The sequence below is a fragment of the Sphaerodactylus townsendi genome, linkage group LG11 (genome assembly GCF_021028975.2).
Source record: "Sphaerodactylus townsendi isolate TG3544 linkage group LG11, MPM_Stown_v2.3, whole genome shotgun sequence".
NCBI lineage: Eukaryota > Metazoa > Chordata > Lepidosauria > Squamata > Sphaerodactylidae > Sphaerodactylus > Sphaerodactylus townsendi.
Window position 1 is genome coordinate 57,537,349 of NC_059435.1, and position 25,976 is coordinate 57,563,324.

At 43.1% G+C, this 25,976-nt stretch overlaps 1 protein-coding gene across 2 annotated transcripts in view; it reads right to left on the bottom strand.

Moving 5' to 3' along the window:
• Positions 1 to 680: 680 nt before the first annotated feature.
• Positions 681 to 25,976, bottom strand: part of PRTFDC1 (phosphoribosyl transferase domain containing 1) — a 46,617-nt gene continuing 21,321 nt past the window's right edge. The window contains exons 4-9 of one of the 2 annotated variants that reach the window (XM_048511296.1): positions 17,815 to 17,880; positions 8,730 to 8,747; positions 8,319 to 8,401; positions 6,538 to 6,584; positions 5,131 to 5,207; positions 681 to 3,636 (exon numbers count right to left, since the gene is read on the bottom strand). In XM_048511296.1, coding sequence (XP_048367253.1) covers positions 3,589 to 3,636; positions 5,131 to 5,207; positions 6,538 to 6,584; positions 8,319 to 8,401; positions 8,730 to 8,747; positions 17,815 to 17,880 — 339 coding nt within the window. In that variant the 3' untranslated portion in view covers positions 681 to 3,588. The remainder of the gene's footprint in view (positions 3,637 to 5,130; positions 5,208 to 6,537; positions 6,585 to 8,318; positions 8,402 to 8,729; positions 8,748 to 17,814; positions 17,881 to 25,976) is intronic. The other variant, XM_048511295.1, reaches the window with a different exon arrangement.

Consider the following 25,976-nt stretch of genomic DNA (forward strand, 5'->3'; position numbering starts at 1 on the left):
GGAAACCAAAGTCTGGTAGCTATTGTTCTGTCCCAATTAAAACTCAGTATATTAAACACAGTTGAGTACATCCATGACATCTATTATCTCTTGAAAGGTCAAATCAACAGCGCCTTGCAAAGATTCATTAAGGTTCAGTTTCTATTGAAACTCCGTACAATCTGGGAAGAACAGATGACATTGGTTTGTCAGGAATGCACCAGTAATGACAATTAACTGAAGATCAACCAGTTTTGGACCCAAAAAATTCACGTACTTCAGCTATCCTACATTTTATTACCTCAAATAGGCAGTTTCCACTTTGGTTGGGGGAATTAGCTGGAAGAAGAAGAAGAAGAAGAAGAAGAAGAAGAAGAAGAAGAAGAAGAAGAAGAAGAAGAAGAAGAAGAAGAAGAAGAAGAAGAAGAAGAAGAAGAAGAAGAAGAACAACAACAACAACAACAACAACAACAACAACAACAAGAAGAACAAGAACAAGAAGAACAAGAAGAACAAGAAGAAGAACAAGAAGAAGAGGCGGAGGAGGAGGAGTAGGAGGAGGAGTTTGGATTTATATCCCCTTTCTCTCCTGCAAGGAGACTCAAAGGGGCTTACAATCTCCTTTCCCTCTCCCCCACAACAAACACCCCGTGAGGTGGGTTGGGCCAAGAGACTCCAGGTCACCCAGCTGGCATGTGTTGGAGTGCACAAGATAATCTGGTTCCCCAGGTAAACCTCCACAGCTCAAATGGCAGAGTGGGGGATTAAACCTGGTTCTCCAGATGAGAGTGCACCTGCTCTTAACCACTATACCATGCTGGCTCTGGAGACAGAAAGTGAAAAAGGGTAACTGGGATTGAGAACCTATGTATATCAGGATAGTCCTGGGTGAAAAATCCTCAAATGAGCAGGCAGTTGTATAATTACAGTGGCGTAGCACCCACTGGGCAGGGGGGATGCCCCGAGCGGAGCCGCAGCGGAGGTGTGGCCGGGCCATGACATTCTGGGGTGTGGCGGGAGCAGACTGCGCCGCAGCAGGGGTGCAGGGTGCGCGTTGTGGCCAGTTTCCCCTTGCTCTGCCTCTGTATAATTAAAATATGTTTTAATTAAAGAATAAAAATAGTAAATGAAGAAATACGTGAAGCAAAGAACACAAGCACACACAGCACACAAGAGCTGACTAAGAGAAAAGGGAGGAAGCCGGATATAAGTTTCAGGGATGGGTGATCAGTCTTGAAGGGACGTTCAGGGAAAGCAACACTGAAGAGGAAAACAAGCAGCATTTCCCAGAGCAAAGAAAAGAGCCCACATGCAAGACATAAACACAGAGACACTATGAATGGCCAACGGAATAATATTAATACCCCAGAATGGCAGTATGAGGTAATATGGCAGGAAAGCCAGACACAAAGAATTGACTGCTTTTCCGGGCTTCGAACAAAAAGATAGGAGAGGTTTGATGAACTGTCAGGACTCAAGGGAATGCCTGGGCTAGTCTCTTGAATATTGACTGATTGCTGGGATGGGACTGAGTAAGTAATGATCAGTCTGGAGAACTGATTGAAGCACCTTACGGTGACACAATAGGAATTAGTTAGCCCCATTGTCCAGCTAGGAACACCTTAGGGCCGGGGGGGAAATTCAGTGGTCCACCACCTTCCTGTCCAGGCTTGACAGACAAGATGAATCCCAGAACACTCTGAGAGGCATCCACGTTGTGGAAAGCAGTGTCTTCCTCTGACGCCTGCCTTTTGTCCCCATCCCTTAGTGAGTGGAGTGGTCCGACTGCTTACACTGCGAGATGAGATCGGAATCAAAACCAATGATCCTTCTGGTTCAAATATTTTCCATGCTACTTCTCACTCCCTTCCAACCAAAGAAAATGATAAGAGAACCATACTTACATAAGAATGACAGATGGTTTAAAACACAATCCTAATAGGTTTACTGAAAAGGAAATCCTGCAGAGTTCAACAGGATTCATTTCCAAGTATTTTAAGACTGTAGTCTTAGAATGATTAACAGCATATGGAAAAATACATGTATGATAAACGAGCCTCTGGATGAGTCACATACAATGTGCAGTCCAAGGCATTTTTGATATCCATTACTTGCGATTAGTTTACAAACAACATTAAGGCAAAAGAGGGCCTGCAAACCATATCCTGTCATTTTAAGTTTCAGCTAACCTATAATCCACCACAGGGAACCACTCTGATAGGTACTGATGGTATTGTGACAATTTGTGTGCGTGTGCGTGTGTGGGAGGACCAAACCCAAGTAATAAAGCCTGAGTTATAAACAAGCAGGGATACATCAACTATCTTATCCATCTCGTTATCTTGTTACTGAAATGAAGCCTGATAGTTTGATGCTAGAAATTCATGACTCTGTTGTTGTGTTAGATGGTTGGATCCGAACTAATGTTTCTACAGGTGTAAGGATTCCTGCTCATGGAGCACAATTTTCCCACTGCCCTCCCTCTCAGCTGTCTCTTCTCTCCTGTGAACAGAATTTTGTGGACATTTTGGCCTGCTGCAAGAGAAGGAAAGCAGGAAAATCATACCCTGTGACAAGAAATCTTTGTGCCTGTGGACATGTCTACTCTGCATCTAGCCTCATGTGGGAAACCAATGTAGACTGAGTTATAAAGGCCAGATAGAAGGCTCTAGTAGACCAGATAATATCCACATGCTCTTTACATTAAAGTTTCCCTTTCAGTCGTATCTGACCCTGGAGTACTACTGTAAGCAGTGATTTTAATAGAAAAACCACTTTTGTGGGGTAGTTTGCCATTGCTTTCCCTGGCTATTCTTTACCTCCTAGCTATGAGCTAGGTACTCATTTACCAACCAAGAAATGGATGGATGGCTGAGTTGACCATGAGCCAGCTGCCAGAATATCTGACCCACAGGGGGCTCAAACTCCTGACCGTGTGAGTGGCACTTAACCACTACGCCAGGCGGCTCCTGTTATTTACATTACCTACAACCTTTCATAGCCCCCCACACACACCTTTGAGCCCCAAGATCCTTTACACCATACTTTTTCTCTCTCAGGATGTGTTTCCTGCTTTCTGTTTTGCTACACACTTGTTAATACTGTATGGATTCTAAGTAATCACCAGCAACATTTACTAGGAGTCACACTCTCAGACTATGAAGTCACTCTGTGTTGGCACAACCGCTTGTGTTAGGAAGTGCAAACAGAGGGAAAAGACAGGAAGTCAAAAAGGATGGATCAACAAGAAGGCACAAACACATCATTTGAGAGCAGGGGAATATGGGACCACCAAAGTTTGCCAAAGCCCCAGAAGCCCTTGTGAAATGACGCATACATACATTTGTATTCTAGAAATTTTTCACAAAATTGTTTTATGTGTTAATCGATAAAAACAAATATCTCTGCCTTACCTATTGTCTCTTCATTCTGAATAAAACTTATTACATGAAAGATTATGAGATAACTGAGGCATTAAGAAGACCTAAGTGTGAGGAGGATGGTCATGGGAAATAACACTTTTTTAGTCCAGGATGAGTGAGAAGGATGTCAGTTGAACTGTTCTTCAGGAGATCTTGTCAAAATTCCAGTTCAGTCCGGCAAATTTCTTTAGACTCTGTATTTGGCTTTGCCGTGGTTATTGATAACACATATGTGCTGAAATAATGAAACAGTTTAATATCAACAATTCGTAAAAAGACAATCAACAGTGTTTATTACTCATTCTAATAAGTAGGATGCAGCAGTGGTAGATTAATATACTAAAAATTAAATGTTACTAGGATAATGAATCCTAATTAAGTGATGCTGTGCTGTGCAAAACAAGGAAGACACAGTGTTCTACAGAGGTCTTCACTGCCACATCAATTAGCTGCAATGTGGAAGCATCAACTGCATTTGCATCCAAAGTTGAGTATCCATCTCTATAAACATTCAAGATGAACAGATAAAACACATTCCCTAATATATTTTAATTCCCTTTAATGTTGCTTGCCTTGGCCTAGATCCAGTCATGGAGTTCTGAAGGATGTATCACACTTACATCTCCCTAGGAGGGCGCAATAATTTCGGCTGTTAATCACTGAAGTCTTGTGAAATTTTGTTTAAGGGAGGGGGGGTCAGTGAATCCTCATGTACAACAGAGAAGATAAAGTAGGTATGTGCAATGTGTGTATGTGTTTGAAGTGCATCTTAACAATGGGATAAAATCAAAGGATAAATTAACATTACCCTGCTGCAAAGGCCCATTTGCAGTTGCCTCTTACCGTGTTGCTTTAAAAACAAAACTAAAAAGATATCTGCAAATTGGAATGGGCACAGCATGCTTGAGAAGGGGTTTCATTGTTTATCACCAGTAATGCCACAGATGATGACGAAATGGGTGGAACTGCACTACAAACGCTATCATGACAGCAGGATCCAAAAATCCCCGTTTTGAACACATGAAGCCGCTTTAACGATCAGTATTGTTTACAGTGACTGGAGCAGCTCTCCCTGTAGAGGTTTTCCACATCACCTACCAGCTGACCTTAACTGGAGATGCCAAGAACTGAACTGGGACCTTCTGTATGCAAAGCAGATGCTCTGCCACGAAGCCCTGGCCCCTCTCCAAATTTCCATTTGACAGAACGTTGCAGTTGGAGTGCTGAGAAAACACCATGTCCTTCCATCTTCTGAAACGGCAAGAAGGCCAGGCTCTCCAGATGCACGAGTTCTAACTGCTATGTAAAACAGACTGAACTGGGAGACCGGTGTTGAAATGCCACCTCATCCTTAGACTCAGTAGGTAGCCACATCATCCCTCAACCTTAATTCTCCATCCGCAAAACGGGCACCAAAAAGCCACCCTGGCAGGGCTTTTTCAAAGGCAATCAAGCGGAGCTCAAAGCCCATTCCGCACATGCAGAATATTTCACTTTCAATGCACTTTGCAGCTGGATTTTACTGTGCGGAACAGCAAAATTCACTTACAAACAATTGTGAAAGTGGACTGAAAGTGCATTACTCTGCATGTGCGGAAGGGGCCTTAGAAAGCACCATGCATAGCAAAAATGCCACTGTTCCAAACTTGTAGCGGTAACCCAATGTAAACTGGCCAGCTTTGCAAACCGCTGTTTAGAAAAGTTTATTCAGGGCCCCAATGATGCTTACATTTAGATCTCTGAAGTGCTCATTGTAGTCTAAGGCATAGCCCACCACAAATAAATTTGGAATTTCAAATCCATAATCTGTACGGGAACAACAAAGAAAGACCATATTGTTAGAAAGACAAACATGGACGTTTTCTTCTTGTGATTGTTCGCTGACCTGGAAAACATATATAACAGCCAAATCTCAGCTCTGCCTTGTGTGAAGTCTTCATTACGGCTGAGGTGGGGCATCTTCTTAATTAGAGCTGTCTAGAGGTACTCAATTAGGTCATACAATATGCAAATAAGTTGTCCCATTTTGAAGAAAAGAAGATACAGACTCCTGACTGCAACTCTTACCCAGAGGCGTGGCAGGGGGGCGTGATGCACTGGACACGTGCCCCTGTGGGGGTGTGGAGAGCGCGTGGCAGGGACGTTCCAGGTTGAAGGCGTTTCAGGGCAGGACAGGGGCAGAGAATGCACTGGTTCACCGGGCGCTCCCCCCCCTTGCTACGCCTCTGCTCTTACCCAACCTATGATGCTCATTCTAGTTACCATCAGGTGTGGTGTGCCAGCTTGGTAGGCTTTGTGAAGGGAGTGGACATGTTCATGGAGGATAGGGCTATCCACAGCTACTAGTCAAAATGGATACTGGTCATGACCCATTCTCTCCAGCATCAGAGGAGCAGCGTATTATATTAAGTGCTGTGGAACACAGGCAGGATAACGGTGCTGCAGCCATCCTGCTTTCGGCCTTCCTTGGCCACAGAGTGAACAGACTGCTGGACTTGATGAGCCTTGGTTTGATCCAGCATCTGCTCTTACCCAACATATGATGCTCATTCTAGTTACCTTCCTTGGCCACTGTGTGAACAGACTGCTGGACTTGATGAGCCTTGGTTTGATCTACGCCTCTGCTCTTACCCAATAGAGAATGCTCATTCTAGAGAAGACTAGACACAGTGTGTAACAGACTTCCCCCTGTGATACACCTCTGAAGATGCCAGTCACAGATGCAGGCGAAACATTAGGAACAAGATCTACCAGACCACGGCCACACAGCCTGGAAAACCCACTACAACCAGCAACCCATACAGTTTTCAAGGTAAGAGGCTTGCCATTGCCTGCCTTCGTGAAGCAACCATGGACTTCCTTGGTGGTCTCCCATCCAAATACTAGCCAAGATCAACCCCGCTTAGCTACACACCATGAAAAGTGGTATCTACCGCAGCAGATTTCCTCGTCAGTTGGCAACCCTAGGTAAGGGTCCTCCTTTTTTAACTGGTGGAAATTTCCCATTCAAATGCCATTCTGAGCATCAATGCCAAAAATGCTCCGTGGGCTAGATGTGGAGTTTCTTGTATGTTCAGTGAAAGGAAGATAATGGACCATTTTAGCTACAGTCAGGAAGGGAAGAAAATCCACTTACAATCAGGTCTGTACCCATCAGGCTGTGATGTTCTTTTCAGCAGCAAACTGTCATGAAATGAAGAACAAAATGTTTTTCTGATTAAAGAAAAACTGGATTTGTTCGGACAACTTCTCCTCGCGCATTCTTCCTTGCTTTTTCATTCACTGCCCCGGGGCTTGTACAGCTTGTGACACACCAAGCTGGACACAACCCATCATCCTTATGTGGCTAATGAGGTGTTCGGAAAACAAGCCCATTTTTGTAGTCCCAAATGGGCTCCCATAAATAGTTTGGTTCAGGCTTAGTCAGTCACAAGATGTTGATGCCTAGCCTAAACTTTCCTTTACCCTTTCAGTAGCGTTAGTTTGCGTGATGTAAACAAAATAGGTCTGTTGCCCCTTCAGCTGCTATCAGTAACATCTGAGATGTTTGAATGGTAACCAGGGGAAATGCCATAAGGATATCCTCTGCTTGTTCCACCCCTATTCTTAGTTGCTGAGTCAGTTGTCTCTTTCTGTAATCAACTCATACAGAAAGTAGATGGTATCAAATGTCTAAACAGGAGTTTCTAAAGGAAAAATCAACTCATCCCATCCTGTTCCAATCTTATTCACCTTTCTATTTTATCTCCATTAATAACACTGTTTTTTGACATTATGAACATGCTATCTGCTAAGATCATCTGGTTCAAGGGTAGGGTACTAAGCGAGGGTGTTTTCTAGTCATCCCAAAGACAACAAATTTCTGGGAATTTTGAAATATAAGTAATACCTAATTCTTTGATCAACTGATCTGTTTGATTCTGCTGCTTTGTTACCATAAAATCTGTCACTTGTAACCTTAAAGCTTATCTAGCATGCACATTTAAAAGTATAAATGGCTTACAGCCCAGTCGGGGGGGGGGGGGGGGGTCTGAATCCGCCTATGGAGATGGCGAGGGGCTGCACCAGCAGATCTGCCCTCCCAGGGGCACCTACCCAGGTGGAATGCAAATCTGCCAGAGGGCGGCTGCTATGGCCCTCCATAGCGGGCAAACGTAACGCAGAGCACTGCATCGGCACTCCCGTGCCCTCACTGCCTGTGCTGGTGTAATGGGGCTGTTCCAGAGGCATGAACAGGTTGGCTTCTACCAGGTTAAGCCACCTTTTTGGGCAAAATCAAGGGCTTTTGGGCAGCATGGAGGCCTTTCTGGCAGCTGGGGGCTCTGGATTTGGCTGCCTAATGCAAAACTACAGACCCAGTCAGTGCTAAAGAGAGCTTGAAAACCGCTACCTCTGACAGACAGGAAAAAAAATAAAAACTGAAAACAAAAAATACAATTTTTGCAGTAAACCAAAGGAAGTATGGTATTTGGAAAGAAATACTCTCATATAATAGGGTGGGCTGATCGCTCGATAATAACTTGAGCTTTGTAACACTGAGAACACTGAACTGGCCAGTCGTGTAATATCACATACATTACAGTAGATTAACTGAAGTCAAAATTAATCCCAGTTAGTAATACATATCCCTGAAAATATGGTGTATCTGTGTATAGTATACAAAGAAATTATCATTTGCTAATGGTGTAGGTTGTTTGAGCATTTCACTCAGTACAAAAGACAAAATATTTCCTTGGAGGTTTTCTTCCCCCAGTACTCTCGTACACTTTTTATGGGTTCAAGTTTTTCACCTTGGACTTTCATACCTCTAAGCCCTCCCGCCTCTTTTGGTTGGTGATGCTGGGGATTGAGGCCTCTACCTTCTGCATGCAGGACAGGTGTGCTGATGTACCCTTCCTCCCCGCAAATGTCACTTACCTTGCTACCTTAACCATTTTGGGCTTGTATTTTTCAATGTTGTTGAGGAGAGCTCTCATTGTCCTTCCAGTTCCAATAATATCCTTTGTAAAGCATGAAAAGTACATTTAACAAGGAGAGATGAAAGCTCTACCACGTTAGCCTAATTCTGGTTTCTTGGGAAACTGGCTTGCTTTGTTCCTTCAGCACTGTTTTTATAACTACCAAAGACCAGAGCAAAGGTTATATTCGCTAAAGACTACACTTGGAATTACCTCCAGTTGACCCCCATACCATCCACATATCTGACGTTAAACGGCGTTTAAAAACTACCTCAATGAAGCTTATGTGAACTTCATAGGATTCTGTTTGCATATCTGGATCTAGGGCAGAATGTAAATAGGTACACACATGCAAACACAGTGAACTTACCTCCACAATTAATACATTCTGAAACAAAATGAAAGAGAGAAACTCAGTTAAACACAGAATGAAATGGAAACAACCATGACAATGGATTGTCGAAGGCTTTCACGGTCAGATTCAACTGGTTGGGGTGGGTTTTCCGGGCTGTGTGGCCGTGGTCTGGTGGATCTTGTTCCTATCACAGTGTGTGACAGACTTCCCTCTGTGATACACCTCTGAAGATGCCAGCCACAGAATGCAGACAAAATGTTAGGAACAAGATCCACCAGACCACGGCCACACAGCCCGGAAAACCCACAACAACCAGAACCCTGACAGTTTGCTGTAAAACAAAGAACACAGTCGGAACCCTGGCCCATATGCATCGTCAGCTCTCCCAATGGGTTACAGAATAGAGAAGTAGATTCTGATTCTGGACAGCTCCACACATTCCCATGACTCTCTAGGACCAAAGGCCAAGCTGCACAGCATGTCAAGAGATTCCTGGTCTCTTGGCATTTTATTGAATGTAGCCATGAGGGCCATGAGGCTACATTCCTTTGAGGAGGATAGATGGGCGTGTGGAGAGTTAATTTTATTTATCTATGCCACTTTCCACCTAAATACAGTCTTCAAGGCCGTGAGAGATGCTAGTTTAATTCCGTTCAACATGCTAGGCCAGTGGTTCTCAACCTTCCTAATGCCACGACCCTTTAATACAGTTCCTCATGTTCTGGTGACCCCCAACCTTAACACTTATACATTTTACAGATGGGGAACACTGATGCAGAGAGTCTTAGGCGACCCCTGTGAAAGGGTCATTCGACCCCCAAAGGGGTCACAACCCACAGGTTGAGAACCGCTGTGCTAGGCACTGTGTGTGTGAATGTCAGTCCACTGGAATGTATATATATTGCTGTATATGTATGTATATGTATACTGCGATTTATGGAGCAGTTCTAAGCAGAGGTGACTTCAATGGCCTTAAAAGGGTGGAACTCTGCTTAGTACTGCACTGTTAGATGGGGACATTGGTTCAGGGAAATGGTTAGATACTTATACCTCCTATGCTGTTCCTTTGCTCAAATTAACAAACACCTGACATCCCATGGCTGCATTTAAAGGCAGGAAAACAGCCAAGGATCTCCCAATGTAAAAATGCAGTTTGGTCCTGAGCCAACCAGCCAAGGAGTGGCAGGAAGGAGAGCTGCGGGAATTCCTCAATAGTGTACTATCATCCTATACTTTATAGCATATTAATTATGGAGGAAAATAATCACATTTGAACAATATCCTTGAAAATATGCTGTTCACATCTGCAGTATTCACAGGCATTATCATTCTCTAATCTTGTAGATAGTTTTAAATAGGCTTCACGCAACACATTTTGAGCCTCTGAAGATGCCAGCCACAGGTGCAGGCGAAACGTCAGGAGAAAATGCTACTAGAACATGGTCATACAGTCTGGAAACCACACAACACCCCAACACATTTTGAGTTAGTAAAAAAACCTTGTTTTAAAAAGCATGTCGCTCATTCCAGAGACAAAGAATCATGTTTTTCCCCCTCTGGTGTTCTCCAAATTGTCTAAACTTTCCCATCAGGAAGAAGTAAGTTCTCTGGGAAAAATATGAAAAACGTTTGTTTTGTTTCTTGGGTCTTCATTTCTGTACAATACCCCCTGTGAAATCAGCACATAAGGCTACAGACAGTGCAGTTTTAAGCAGATTAACTACAGTAGAAATAACTTTACTTAGGATTGCACTGTTCAGCACTGTTCAGTATAAACTGCACAGGTATTTGTGCCTGGAATGGCAAAGACGGGCTTCTGGTTGCAGAGATGAAGCAACACACACAGAGAGAGCAAACCCAACGAAACCTGTTCAGAAGTCAGCCCCATTTTATTCAGTGGAGTTCGCTTCCAAGAAAGGGTTCTCAGGGTTTCAGCTATAAAATTCATAAATTACAAACCATATCACGGTACAAATGACACAAGCTCTTTTATTGGCATTGTCCTGCCTATCAAAACCTGTTTGCCTGTGGGTCAATCAAATGCCAAGCTGGTCTAATCCCGCCCCGCCCCCACCCCCCAATACTAGTCTATGGTACAGGAACTCTTTCCCCAAGGAGAGGCTACCAAGAGCAAAATTCTGGACCCCTTTGAACACCTCTGTGAAAATGCTAGCCAACAGGTGAAGTATGTTGCCTTCCGAACCTGTATGTACACTTATGAAGTAACCTGCGACGTGTCAACTGACTTGCTAGCTGAGAATACTCAAGTAATGAGTCAGTACACCTACACTGTTTATCTCCACATGGGTGGTTAGCAAATGGTTCAGAATTGGCTAATAAAACATTTTAACAGTGGCACAGCAAGCAAATACTACAGAAACGAACACCCATCTTTTAGGAGGCTAATAATATTTCCTTTTTCCCTTCAGTCTTTTTTTTTTAGGGCGGGGCGGGACGACACAGATAAGCCACTATGTGCAAGTGCCAGACACAGGCCATGATGGAGCAACAATGCTTTCTCCTCATGCCATTCAAAAGTAAACTCTATTGCTGGGAAAGGTCTTGTTGATACTAAAATAACAAGAAGGTATGTTGCAGGTTCCACTATAAAGTTATGCAATCGCAACATGAAGTGGCCCAATTCTCCTCTCGTAAAGGTTTTACAACAGATCATTTTTGCTGACGGAAGTGAAAGGATTGCATCCAGGTCATCTCAACACCACCCTGAAGTCATCAGAGGCATCAAAAGCTGGGACTAAGTTCTCACACGCTTCTAGAAGTCCTTGCAACAGGAGGAAGAGGCTGCTCTCGGTCTATCTAGCCCAGGGGTAGGGAACCTTTAACACTCAAAGAGCCATTTGGACCCGTTTTCCATGGGAAAAGAAAACACTTGGAGCCGCAAATAATTTTTGACATTTAAAATAAAGATAACACTGTATATATTAGGGGTTTTTTTCCTTTTACTCCGCTCATTCTGATAAGCGTATGGATGCGTCCGCCCTGCTGCCTGCGAGAGGGGAAGCCCACGGCGTGGCCCAGCCGGCTGCGGGCAGTTGGTGCGCCTGCTCTGCTGCCTGCAGGGCGGGCAAGGATGGGGCCAGCAGCTTGGCTTGTGGAGCCGCAGTGCAAGGGCAGAAGAGCCGCATGCGGCTCTTGAGCCGCAGGTTCCCTACCCCTGATCTAGCCAGTGGTTAATTGGTGACACACAAGGAACAATTTCCTCTGAGCTGTCACTCTGTCATAGGCAATCCCAACCGGTCTGATTCCTGTCTGCACCTTTGCCTTGATTTTCTGGCCCAAATTCTACCATGTCTCTTTTCTATCCACAATGTAAGACCAGTTTCTGTAAACCAGCCCCTAAACCAAGCTTGCTGTCCCTGTATAAGGTACCAGAAATACTGGGATTATTGCTGTGCAAACCATGATATGCAGTATGATGTAGTGGTTAGGAATAGGTGTCAAACTCGCGACCCTCCAGATGTTATGGACTACAGTTCTCATCATCAGCTGATGGGAACTGTAGCCTATAACATCTGGGTGGCCACGAGTGACACCTGTGGGTTAGAGTGTTAGACTAGGCTCTGGAAGAGGCAGATTCTGGGTGGCCACGAGCCAACTGTTCTCACTATTAGTTTAAACTTTCTCACAGGGTTGATGTTAAATAAAGGAGAATTAAATAAAGGAGAAGGACATAACGCTGTAATGTATTTTGAATCCCCACTGGGGAGAAAAGACAGTAATAAACACATAAAATGCTGTTAATGGTTTGCTGTTAGGCAAAGAGGTGTCAACCTGATATGACTTTGTGGGTTTAGCTTACTTGTATCTGATTTGTAGCTCTAATTGGAGCTGAGTAGCAACTTTATTTTGGCATCACAGAACATGCTCCCTCTTTTTACAAAGAGCACTAAAATATCAATAGAACATTGAAGTGCTGTTAGGAATAGGCTTTACAGGTTCTCTGAATTGTCAGCTTCAGAGAAGTCAGTCCCTTCCCTGGGAGAGCCAGCGTGGTGAAGGGGTTCAGTGGATTCTAATCTGGAGAACCGGGTTTGATTCCCCACTCCTCCACCTGAGTGACAGAGGCTTATCTGGTGAACCAGATGTGTTTCCACACTCCTACATTCCTGCTGGGTGACCTTGGGCTAGTCACAGTTCTTGGGAACTCTCTTAGCCCCACCTACCTCACAAGGTGTCTGTTGTGGGGAGAGGAAAGGAAAGGAGATTGTAGGCCACCATGAGTCTCCTTACAGGAGAGAAAAGTGGGATATAAATCCAAAATCTTCTTCTTTATATCTTTGTGAGGGAAAGGGATAGAGACTTTTTAAAAATGAAAGCTGGTAATTCAGAGAACCTCCTTGGCCTATTGTTACAATGCTCCAGCGATATATGAATATTTTAGTGCCCATAAAAAAGAAATCACTCATCTTCAGCATGCGAATGGGTGGTTTGACCACGACACTCCAATGATTTGACAGTAATCTGGGGGTGGGGGTGAAAGTAGGTAAAAGTGGTCCCAAAAAAACAAGACAAAAAACCAAGAGAAAAACAAAACACCCTAAGTGAAAATTAAAGGTACAAAAATATGTGCAGAAACTAGGGGATGAACCAAAGCAGTACAGGGCCAGAACCAACAAAAAACCCATGTGGAAAAGCCTAGTCTCTGTTGGCCACGCCATTTTTTCTGAATTACAGAACTATGAGAGCAGGTGTGAGTTGTTCCCATTTTCTCTTTCACAAGCTCATCTTGGCTCCAAGAAATTAAAATGACTCGGCAGATGAATCAAATGTGTGCGCTGATACAGCCAAACAACAGAACCATGCCGAAGGTGGCTGATTATGTAAATCAGAAGATTACGCTAGATCTCATCCTGATAAAAGTGCTGTTTCTGAAAAGTTTAAATTTGGCTTGAAAGCTACGAAGAAAATCCCTGATAGCTGCAGTCATTCACAGCTGGAACGAAGAAGGACGCATTTGCACCTGTAATCTCAAGTCGAGGCGGTTTACTTCCCCAGTAGCTTGAGCAGTAAATCGTTTCACTTCCGCTGACCTGTCATGTCAGTGCAGAGTAACCTGAGTTGGCAGCACAGACAGAACAAAAGTGAATGACTTTACTGCTAATTTTACTGCAGGACTGAACTCCTGTGAGCTAAGAGTGTGTTAAGAGTGCAAACTTGCCTTAGAGGGATTGTAAAATTCCATTCTTTACTGACCTGGGGTTATATTCTGTGGAAAATTTCTGGGGGGCAATTTTACCGATTCTCCCCTCCTGTTGTAGTCCTCAGACTCCCCTGTCATGCTGTGTCTGTGGCCCACGAGTATTTTAGGACTGCAGTGGAAGGGGGGATGACAAGAAGGTTACAATCCACTGAAGGAGGTCCTTCCATAAGCACAGATTTACCTCAGCATAAGGGTAGAGTTGGATGGCTGATGTAGCAGGATAAATGGTAAAACTTGTGCCCCCACTTGCATGTGCAGATCTTTTTGATGGGACCCTCTGCTAGCCAAGAACTTTCCCGGTAAGTGAAATGGCCAGTCTACCCCTGCCTACAATATGTCAGGAGGTGCTCCTGCCTTCCATCAAAGGGATGTCCTCGAGGGAGGCATTCACACCTAGCCCAGAGAAGGGGCAGCGCTTGCTCCCCTCTCCTATGCTAACGGACCTTTCTCTTCCTTTCATTTCCTTTGATGCTGGCAACTGTAGTTAACTAGGAACAACTCTGGCATCAACACTGAAGGAGTAGCGGCAGGTGGTTGCTCTATCGCTATGCTGTCCTTGGGATGTTCGCTTCCCCAACGGTTCTTTCTTTCTATTGTGTCTTTCTCACATTCTGAGGGAATGAGGGTGGGGGGGGGGGGGGGTTAAGGGTGCTGGGAATAAAGGCAGCAGTTGTTGCAAGTATGATCAGAACTGGCTTTTGCAAAGCCAGATATGGGCTGTTAGTTATCAATAAAGACTTCTGATCAAGAATCCAGAGTCTCGTGTTGACTTCAGTCTCAGACCCTGACATAATGCAGTCATAGATGCTTACACATCGGGAGGGTGTTCTCTGACTGGGCTGTTATCGAAAACTGAGGAGCAAAAAATGCAGGTAAATGATAACTGGTTATACATCAAGCTTTCAGGAGTGTCTGGATCAGCTACCACAGGAATGGCTGCTGGGTCTGGAATAGCTCCACTCCCTCATAATTGCTCCGGAAGAGGAAATGGAAAGTATCTGAACGATGTCTGCAATGAGAGTGTTTTACTGTGCAATTTTAGGAGTTCTGACTGGCTTCTGTTTCATAAGCCACTTTGAGGTTGTGGAGGTAGGGTAGGATAAAAACACACTAGATAGATAAATATTTGGATAGTTAACTTTTGAACTGACCCCTGTAAATTGCCTTTTTAAGAGGAATCTATTCCCAAGCTACTTGCTGGAGACAAAAGTCCTGAACACAAAACAGATCTGTAAACAGGATCAAGACACATACACAGGGGTGAAGGAATAAGTGTGCCAGCCCTGCCTCTGTCTAGATACATTTGCCTGAACAGGGATATGGCATTCCCAATCACAGAGACTGAGCCAATGTGTATACATGCAGATGCAACAACCATGCATCTATATTTTGGTGAACTTGGGTGGGATGAAACAGAGGCCGCATATTCATTCCTGCACTGTCACAATATGTTCTGCATATAGATTAGATATGTATAAAAGCCACTGTTTAGTTCCATACTGCCAACAGCATCATCCATTGATTTCTTGGTATCAAAGTCTGTTCAATGGGACAGAATTAGACCAGGCCATGACTTTTTGTTTTTCCTGATAAACTGGGAATCCTTATCGTCGTCTCATTTTCATTATGCATCTTACACTCCGTATTGCCCAATCCACATGCAACAAACACTAGCTCTATCCTGTAATTCGACAGCATATGTCCATAACCATATGGCTGTGCAGCCTGGCTTTGGAAGGAGAATATTTTATTTTAACCAACTGACAGGGATCAGAATAAATAGGCACTGTGACAACTCAAATGAGATCAGTAACCTTCATGCTGCTAATGATGAATGGAAAGCTAATATTCACGACAGATGATGAGACCACAGCTCTCGCTGAGTGTCAAACTGACTTTCCTTCCCTAACCTCCTGCCTTTGCTTCTGCCTCAGGACATGTTGGACCATCTTCTCTTTGGCTGCAGAAAATGTCAGAATGCCGATTGTTTCTACAGAAGGTAGACAGAGCGCCATCAGCCGTAGGCTGTGTTCAGACGTCACAATAAACCACAGTTGAAACAAACTATGGTGCGTACTTGTAATTCTGGTTAGTCTACTTGACATGAGTGACAAATCCCAGTTTTCTGCCTCTCTTTTATGCCCCTTCCCCCAAAACAGAGGATATCTTGCTTTCACAGCTATGCCTGTGACCAGGAAGCCATAAGAGTTGGTCAAGGTGGGGCCTTGATAGAGCATCTTCTTTGCATACAGAAGGTCCCAGGTTCAATCACTGGTACCTTCTGTTAAAAGGATCAGGTGGCACATGATGTGAAAGTCTGAGTTAGAATAGACAATACTGTTCTTGAAAGACAAATGGTCTGATTCAGTATAAGGCAGCTTGGGTGTGTGTGTGTGTGCGTGCGTGCGTGCGTGCGTGCTACTTGAAAAAAATAGAATGATAGAGTTGGAAGGAGTCATACACGTCATCCAAATCCTTCATTAATAAAGGATTAACCTACAGCATTCCAGTCAAATGGTTGTCCAGCCATTGCTTGAAGACTGCCAGGGAGGTGGAGATCACCACCTCCCTAGGCAGACAATTCATTATTTAAAAAAATCTTCCTAATGTCCAGCCGGTACCTTCTTTCTGCCCGTAATTTATACCCATTATTACAAGTCTTATCCTCTGCTGCCAACAGGAACAGCTGCCTGTCCTCCTCTAAGTGACAGCATTTTAAATACTTGAAGAGAGCATCGAAGTCCCCCCTCAACCTTCTCTTTTCCAAACATTCTCAAGAAGAAGAAGAGTTTTGGATTTATATCCCACCTTTCTCTCCTGTAAGGAGACTCAAGGTGGCTTACAAGCTCCTGTCCCTTCCTCTCCCCGCAACAGACACCTTGTGTAGGTGGGGCTGAGAGAGTTCCGAAGAACTGTGACTAGTCCAAAATCACCCAGCAGGGATGTAGGAGAGTGGAAATACATCTAGTTCACCAGATAAGCCTTTGCCACTCAGGTGGAGGAGTGTGGAATCAAACCTGGTTCTCCAGATTAGAATCCACATGCTCTGAACCACTACACCATGCCGGCTGAAGTCCCTCAACCTTTCCACATAGGGCTTGGTTTCCAGGCCCCTGATCATCCTCACCGCTATCCTCTGCACCTGCTCCATTTTGTCCATATCCTTTTTAAAGTCAGAACTGTACACAATACTCCACGTGTGACCTGATCAATGTGATGTACAGCAGGACTATGACATATTGCAATTTGGATGTTATGCCCATGTTGATATACCCCAACACTGCATTAGCCTTTTTTGTCGCTGTATCACACTGACCATTCATATACAACTTACAGTCCACCCACACTCCTAGATCTTGTTCACACACAGTGTTACCTAGAAGCGTATTCCCTATTCGGAGTGCAAGCTTCTCATTTTTGTTACACAGATGTAGAATTCTGGACTTGTCCTTGTTGAATTGCATCTTGTTTGATAGTGAATCAATTCATATGTCATATCAAAACATGATTAGTACAAACTGTGGTTGACAAACTAGTTTGGGGCCATCAATTAACCTGCATTTGATTGGACCATCTGTATTCAGATGTCTGAATTTACTGGGATGTGACAAATCCATGGTTTATAAATGATGATCTATTGTGATATTATGCCATTTCTGTACTGCTTAACATGTCATGTTAATACTTATACTATGTTCCAGTTCTTTCTGGTCGTTGTAGAAAATCCTAATGCACTGATTATTGAATGTCTCATTTTGTTGACTATACTGACTCACTAAGTGTAATCCGCCTTGAGGCCCTCTGAGAAAGGTAGATATAAGCAACATAAATAAAATATAAATATCATAAATAACAAATGTAATTAAAAAGTTTTCAAACCTTTCCGGTCAACTGTGAAAAGTCCTCTCCCCCGATTATTTGTGTATCTTGCATAGACTGGTCATTCTGGAAAATAAAAGAGTATGACGCTTTATTTGTATGCCCAGTTTGGAAAAGAAAAACATGGCAAAAAACATTTCTTGTGGGTTTCTCATTCCGGCTGGAAAACTCAACTGCTAATCAACTTTTTGTATGAAGAAAAATATGGTCTTTTAAAATCCAACCAGTTTTTCAGCTGGTGAAAATGAAAGGGTCACATTTGATGCCCAAAAAGGCTATTACTGGGGGTTGTGAGATTTGAAGTAAGGAAAGAGAATTGGCCAAGTGATCTCAGTGGTCTTTAATTTCCATGGGACTTACTGAACATCAGAGTGAGATTCATTCAAAGCAGTGTCCCCACGTCAGTAGACTGACTGCCAAGAAAGTGCAGAAAGGACTGTTAAATTCTATAAATTTTAGTAAGAGAATTAAGGATGGTAATTCCCTCCTACAAAAATCAATAGAATTTATATGCTTTGCAGTGCAATCCTAAACAGACCTATTCCTTTCCAAGAACAATTAACTTTGAGTGTTTAGGATTGCGCTGCAATTTTGGGTGCCTGTGTTGCTATGCTACAAATTATATTGCTGAATGGCAAGTACTTTGATGGGTAAAAAAGGCAAACAAAGTATGTTACTGCAATTTATATTCCCTTTAGTTGGGTTAGATATTGCTTAATTGTAATTTAAATAATAATGTACTAAATTGCAGTAACATACTTCAGGAATTGGGAGGTGTGTATGTGGAGAACTTGGGAGAGACGGGGGGGGGGGGGGGGGGGGAGAAATTTGTAGAGGGAAGAGAAACTTATTAGAGGAAGGGCAGGATAAAAATGAGAGCTAAATTGATATAAAATCCCTTTGGTCCCTAGAAGAAGGTATATGTGAGTATCTAATATTTTTGTAATATGCAGGAAAAAATTTTTCTTGATAACACTGCATAGGTTAGTTTGTGTACAAGAGTCTTCCAACTTCTAGGGAAAACAGGAAAAACTAAAAGGGGAAATATGCAAAAGATCTTTGCTTATGGTTTTATACTAAATGCTAAACTCCCTTTTGATTACTCTGAACTACTTTCCCTTTGCATTCTTGCCGTCTTGGCTGCAATGACAACTCCAGTGCTGGCAAAGAATTTAAAAAGCGAATCCAAGAGTCTTTCAAAGCACAGGATTATCCAAACCAATCAGAAAAGTGAGGCTTGTATAGTTGTGGACTGGCTGCTACTGGAGAAACTGCGATGCAATTCCCTGTCTCCGTTTTTGCAATTGCTGTCAAGGCAGAAGAATATTTCCTTGCAAGGTAAACAGACGTACAAATGAAAAAATAACTCCACCCCTGTGCATATTGCATTAATACCCACTTTTAACCGATTCTTGCTAAAATCATCACAACTCAAGCCTTGCTTACTTATTAAACTCCCTTATAGCTATCCACATCTGTTAAATTTTCTCTAAACATATTTCAGGTTTCAGCAAACCATGAATGGCGTTGTACTCCATCATACCAAGGGAGAATACATAACTTTTCCAAACAAAAAATGCATTCAAATGCTTTCCCTTGCATGTTAGCCCTCTGTTAATGTGTGGAGTTTTTCTTGAGGTCTGTTGCCCACCCTGTTCTATGCACCTGGCTCTGTCTCCTCAGCTTCCATACTGTCAGGCTTTTTAAAAAAAAATTGAGAGGGTTCCTGTGGTTTTAACCAGAGAAAAACCACCAGACAGCAGCTTCCCTTTCTTCATGCTGCAGTAAAGCTGTATGTGTGGAATTTTTGACACAACAGTCAAAGCACAGGGTCACTGCTAGGAAAAAACCCCCAAGATAGATAGTTATTCTGATCCTTGAAGAAACTGGTGAAGCTCTGTTATGGTCTATTGTACTTTCCCTCGACACCTGCCTGGTCTATCACTAAGATCTTATTCCCATGGCTCAGATATTGCTCTTAAAGAGTCAGCTTCTGAGAAGATCTTGGAAGATCAGGCTCAGAACCCTGCCAACTAATTCTGCTATTAAACATCCTCACAGCTCAAAGAATGTGCTAAGCTCCGACAGATAAATGACCTGTTCAAAATAACAGCCTGCAGTCTTTGTTGAAGCAAAAGCTCTTTTCTAATACCTTTTCCCCTCTGGAACACTATTTCACTTCACAAAAGGGACAGGTACCCGTCTAGGGGACAGTTAAATCAATTGTCCCTTGTGATTTCCGCAATGAAATTGTTTCCCCAAGCATAAAAACCCTGCACTTTCCTTAGCTGTCACTGTCTCTGATTATATTTTCTCCTTAGCAGCCGTATTTAAAAATAGCCATCAAGATGATGTAGACTCGGCAAATTAACAATTTGAGTCTAATCAGATAAAATAAATGCTACAGAAATATAAAGGTTAGGAAAAGATTATGGAAATGAAACAGATATGGGACAATAGAACAGCAAGGTAAGGAAATTGTTGGAACTGACATAAACTTTGGAGATGATTTCGTTCCCAATGACCTGTGTGATCTCTTATGGCAATTCTGGGTTCTGCTACACAGAACATCCACATTCCATTTTGGGTCATTCCAGTTTGCACTGATCACAGCTTGTTTCCTCTGCATTAATCCATCTATAACTGACACCTGTTTTCTTTTTGCATTATCTGCAATGCAGGGAGTTGTGAGGGAAGCAAGTATATATCAGAATAGGGAGGCCTTGATGGCCTATCGGTTAATACCTCTGAAACCAAGACAGCCTCAAGCAGGTCTGCAGAGGCAGTGCGTACATTATAAAACAAAACAAAAATAATAGGATTGGGGGGATGGAGGTAAAAATATGAAATTGTATGTTAAAATGCTGAAAACCATTTTGTGGATCTGAAAAGGATATATGTAAATAAAACCAGAAGTAGGAAAAATAAGATGAAAACCATATTAGATTGGATTATGACAGTGTATTGATTTGCTTTGTTAGGCTGGAATGCCCATTAACTCATTTTTAAGCCTCTCCAGTACCCAATATTTCTTAAGCAAGATGGTGACAGTATAGTGTCTTGTTGGATTGAGACCTGGGAGGCTTAGAATCATAGGCTCATTCCGCACATGCAGAATAATGCACTTTCAAACTGCTTTCAGTGCTCTTTGAAGCTGTGCAGAATGGCAAAATCCACTTGCAAACAGTTGTGAAAGTGGTTTGAAAACGCATTATTTTGCGTGTGCGGAAGGGGCCATAGAGTTGAAGAGACCTCCAGGTCCATCAAGTCCAATCCCCTGCCATGCAGGAATACACAATCAAAGCACACCTGACAGATGGCCATCTGTTTAAAAACCTCCAAAGGAGAGTGCACCACACTCCAAGGCAGTGTATTTCACTGTCAAACTGCCTTTACTTTCAGGAATTGGGTGCAAATCCCCAATGTATCACGAAGCAATCAATAGGGCATCTTAAGTCCACAGCCAATCAGGGTGCCAAGGGGGAGGCAGGCTAGTTGGCCTGGACCCTAAGCTCAAAAGAGACCTCAAGTACAGACACTCGCTAATTTTTTGGTTTTACAACCTGTTTTAATGCAGATTGTGAACTGTCATTTATTATTTTTGTTATGTCTAGGTGCTTCAAGAGCTGGAAGTGGCCCAGGCCTCGGCAAACCTCTGAGAGAGCCTGCTTGGACCAGCCTTCTCTCTCTGCCTATCCGGATTTAGAGGGTTGTTTATGAGGATTAAGTGGAGTTCCTTGGAGGAAGGGTGGGATAAAAAATGCACTAGGTCAAGAGACATATTTTCAGCTTCCTAATGTATTGCACTGTTGGGTTTTTAAAATATGCTGCTACCTGCCACGAGCCTTCAGGATGAGCGAATGTGAGTATGTGTGTGTGTGTACGCGCGTTTTTCTAGCATGAAGTACATTAGCAAAGAAATCAGCCTCACATGTTTCTGCAGCAGCCACCTTCTCAAACCTTCCACGATAACAACAACTTGCATGTGGCTGATTCCTTCAGGATTAGATCATGTCTTTTGAACTGGGTGGGGTCGCACGTTATTACACTCCTCTTACTTTTTCGGAGGCCAGTTCTTGGATCCGTTTTAAACGACACGTGCAATGAATAGGGTGGCCTCAGGAAAAAACAACAAAAACCCTGTAACGGGCCTTTACTCACATGAAAGCAGAACATAACCAGCACGCATCTGTCAGCTTGTGGCAGAAAGTGGAAATTTTTAAACTGTTTAAAAGGCTACTGTAATCGTGGCAAAAATGCAGCTGATTTACATTTTTAAACGTCTGCCTCACTGTACTGTGGATTATACCTTTTACTGTTTGTCCCCTTTCCTGCCATTTATACCATCGTTACACTTTTATTTTTTGTCTTCGCAAGACATGAGCCGATTTTTGTGTCTATGGATGGTGATTGAGAACTGAAAAATACACAACAGGACTTGGATGTACCAACTTTTATAGTTCTTCATTTATCCATCCCTACCATAGCCTCACTGTAGCAGTCATGAGGGCTGTTTCTCTACCTGAAAAGTTGCGGGGACACATACACACAAGAGCTACTGGGGTTCTCACACCATGCACCCAATCCAAATCACAGCCCTGCAGGAATTTTTAAAAAATTACAGTGGCTTCTAAAATAGCACTGGCGACTACAAGATGGGCCTGTAGCCCCCATCATGCGTAGTCTGGCTCTGAAGAACTGAGGCATCACAACCAAATTCATGCTTTTTTACAGTGCAGGTTCCAGGTTCCATTTGTTGACAGTTCAAAGTTAAAAGTTGTCAGGTAACAAGCTCTGTGAAGTTGTCCTTGTACCTGAGACCTTGAAGAGCAAATACCTGTCAAAATAGAGAAAGCTGTGCTAGATGGACCACTAGTCTGACAGAGGATGGGGCAGCTTCACGTGATCATTAAAGAAGAGGTGGTTGCTGTCAGGTGACGCAAGGGAAAAAAGTATGGAGGAAGAAGTTGTCTCAGCTGACCAGTTGCTGCTCCTCCTCCCTTTCTGTTGATCATTGCTCAGACACGGCAGCCCGCATGCTTTGGGTCGGTTTCGCTACCAAGCGTTTTTACACAGGCACCCGGTCCTTTTAAAATACCCTTTTTGAACTCGCAGTCTGAAAGGGGTGGGTGAAATTTTTGCCTTTGTGCCTGTGGGGGAGGGGCTGTCATGACGCCAGCCCATACCGAAAAATCTTAGGAGCGCTGTAAAAAAACTAAACAACAGTTTCACTTCACACCCCAAACTCAGCCTAACCCACTTATCTTCCCACTTTTCAGGATCACTGAATGGATTCTTTGTGTCCCTGGGTCTCAGGAATACACCCTGGAATGCCAAATGCGACTCCATCTTTATTTGCAATAGTAAGAATAGAATTGGGTGAAAATTATTCTAGGTTTTATTTAAGTGGGATTGTTTCCAAATGTCTCCAAGACTCGTGGAGGATTCACTTTTTACTTTCCCTTAACAGCTGAAGGGGGGCATACCTGGCTGTCTCTCACTTGCTCCTACTAGAAAAACCGTCAGTGGTATCTAGCTTTCCAACCACCTTGGAAGTGTTGATTTTAGCGCATACATACCTACACCTATTTTTAGCACATTTGGAAGAGTTTACTACATATTCCGGATGAACACTCTACAGAACTGGAATTTGTAAACTCATCATGCTGAAAGCAGGAAATCTCTTTTCCTGGTACTGACTCCTAAGAAAAGAGTCAGCATGGCAAACAATGCACCATGATTAATAGGTGTTTATAAAGGATGCAGACATCATTATTTGGAAAGTTTTCCTCAAAGAGGGGGAGTTTAACAATGAAAGCCACACTTTTAGGATGTGGGCTAGATACTGGGATTTAAGGGTGACTCCAAAAGTTACGTACTGTTTTATCTAAACTGTGACATTTTGATGGTTCCTTCATTTCCTAGACTCATCAAAAATAAGCAGTGGGGTACATTTCAGTCTGGGTCCCGCTGCTGACTTTATGTTAGCCTCGTGATCAAATTATCTACAGCTGAAAAGGATTTTTTACTTTGTTATCTGTGGGATGATCAGCCAACATGATGTAGTGGTTACCAGCAGTAGAACTAACCTGGAGAACTGGGTTCAATTCTCTACTCCTCCACATGAAGCCTGACCTTGAGCCAGTCACCGTTCTCTCAGAACTCTCTCAGCACACACAGAGGAGGGCAATGGCAAACCACTCCCAAATATCTCTTGCCTGGAAAATCCTATGGGGTTGTCATAAATCAGCTGGTAAAATTACACACATTTGTTGGATGACAAAGAGAAATGGAAAGTCCGCATCTTTGAAATCCACTTTTCTGAAATGTATAATGCAGTCCAGTAAAACAAAGGTCTTGTGGAGCTGTGGCAGAGTAATAAGACGGGGTGGGAGGGGGGGGGGGAATCACATTTCCCCAAGTATTTTCTAATAACTGTCACAGTTAATGATCGAATTCTGCTTGACAATTGGAGGATGGACATGAGAGATTGTTGTAGGACTTGGGATAACAGCAGGGAAGCACAATTAAGACACACATCTCCTTGTAATAGGCTTCCTAATAGCAAACACTTCTCAGTGGTTGTAAATCTCAGGTTGCTTTGGGACTAGTTATCCCAGGGTAGAAAAAAGAAGGATGTGAGTATATAAAACAGGAGAGAAAGGACACAGCCCAGAGAACATGCTATCTTACATGTTGTTGTACTATGTTATTTTTCTTGCTCTTAATAAAAAGGTACGACATGGCTTTTGTTTTTTTGGGACGAAAACAAGAATAGGACGCGGATTCAGAAGTGCTTAAGGGAGTGAAAGAAGAACTGAGGAGGGTAAGGGGAGAGACACAGGAAAGAGGCAGAAAATACTGGGGTTGTCTAGTCTTTTGCTATGTCTGGTTCTGGTCTGGGAATAGATCCTAAGGAAAAAAGTAAAAAAATATGAAAACCCTAAAGTTCTACAAAAAGGCAGGAGAACAGGGTAGGAAAGGGATCATTGAAAACTTTTAATTAAGCCTTTACAAACCGCTGCGGACAAATACGGTTGCACAGTGGGAAATACACATCCATGTGCACACATACATTCAAACACAGAACCACAGACTCAGAAGCAATCACTTTACTTGCATCTATACTTGGTACCTCCAAAGGCTGATCTTAGCCCACTGATTAGTGATGCATTATGATTGACACAAGCACACCCTATACATACAAATACGGAGAAAGGTTATAGTAGATCTGTGGAACAGAAACACTGGCTGATTCGGCTCTGCAATTGCAAGTAGAAAGTATTCCCAACTCGGATTCTGGTTGACTCCAGTTCAACAGCACTTGCATAAGGCCTGCGTTAGGCTGTCAGAAGCGTTACACTGGGCAGCAGCATTGCAACACAGCGAGATGTTTTCTAATGATGAGTTCTTTCAGAACCCAGGAACAATGCAAGATTGTGTTTCGCCACTCTGCTGTAGATTAACCTTCCACCCATGGCGTCACTGCGCAAGCAGTTTTGGTTGGGAGGGAGACAGAAGAATGGCCATTCTGAATGCCATTCAGCCACTAGTGGGGAAGATTTAACCTCCAAATTTAATTATATGAATGAGAGGGAGGATGAACGGGATTATCTCCAGGCTCAGAGCAGATCAGTAACCCCTCGGCTGTGAACTGTGCACGCCTGATAAACCTGAACTCATCGAAAAATGTAGTGCTCTCAGATTTCTACCAATGAAAACATCTGTCTAGACAAGGGGAAAATATTTAAAAGAACTCCCTCCTTTTGAATTTGTGTTTCTGAATACTTTTTTTTTAAACTGGAGGATAGTTTTGTAAGAAGTACAAGGTGCTCTTTTGCATATCAGGCAGCCATACTGGTTAAGTCCTAATGTTCCATTGGAGATGCTGATGCAAAATGGATTTTAATACAGTCCAAAAGTGGGCTAGGGCCATAGGGTTGGATCCAAGCAACTTTTCTGCAAGTGAAGAAGGAAGGACATCTCTTCTGTGACCGCTCCAAAAGGCTGTGCTGAGAATCATCAGAACTAAAAGTACAAGAGGCACCAAAGTTGGGAGGCGTTCCATGGAAGGCAGCTGAGTGATATTAAGTGAAAAGTTCAGCTGGATCCAACCAACCATCAGCCCAGTTTTAAAAAATGTAAGTTGATCTCTACCATGG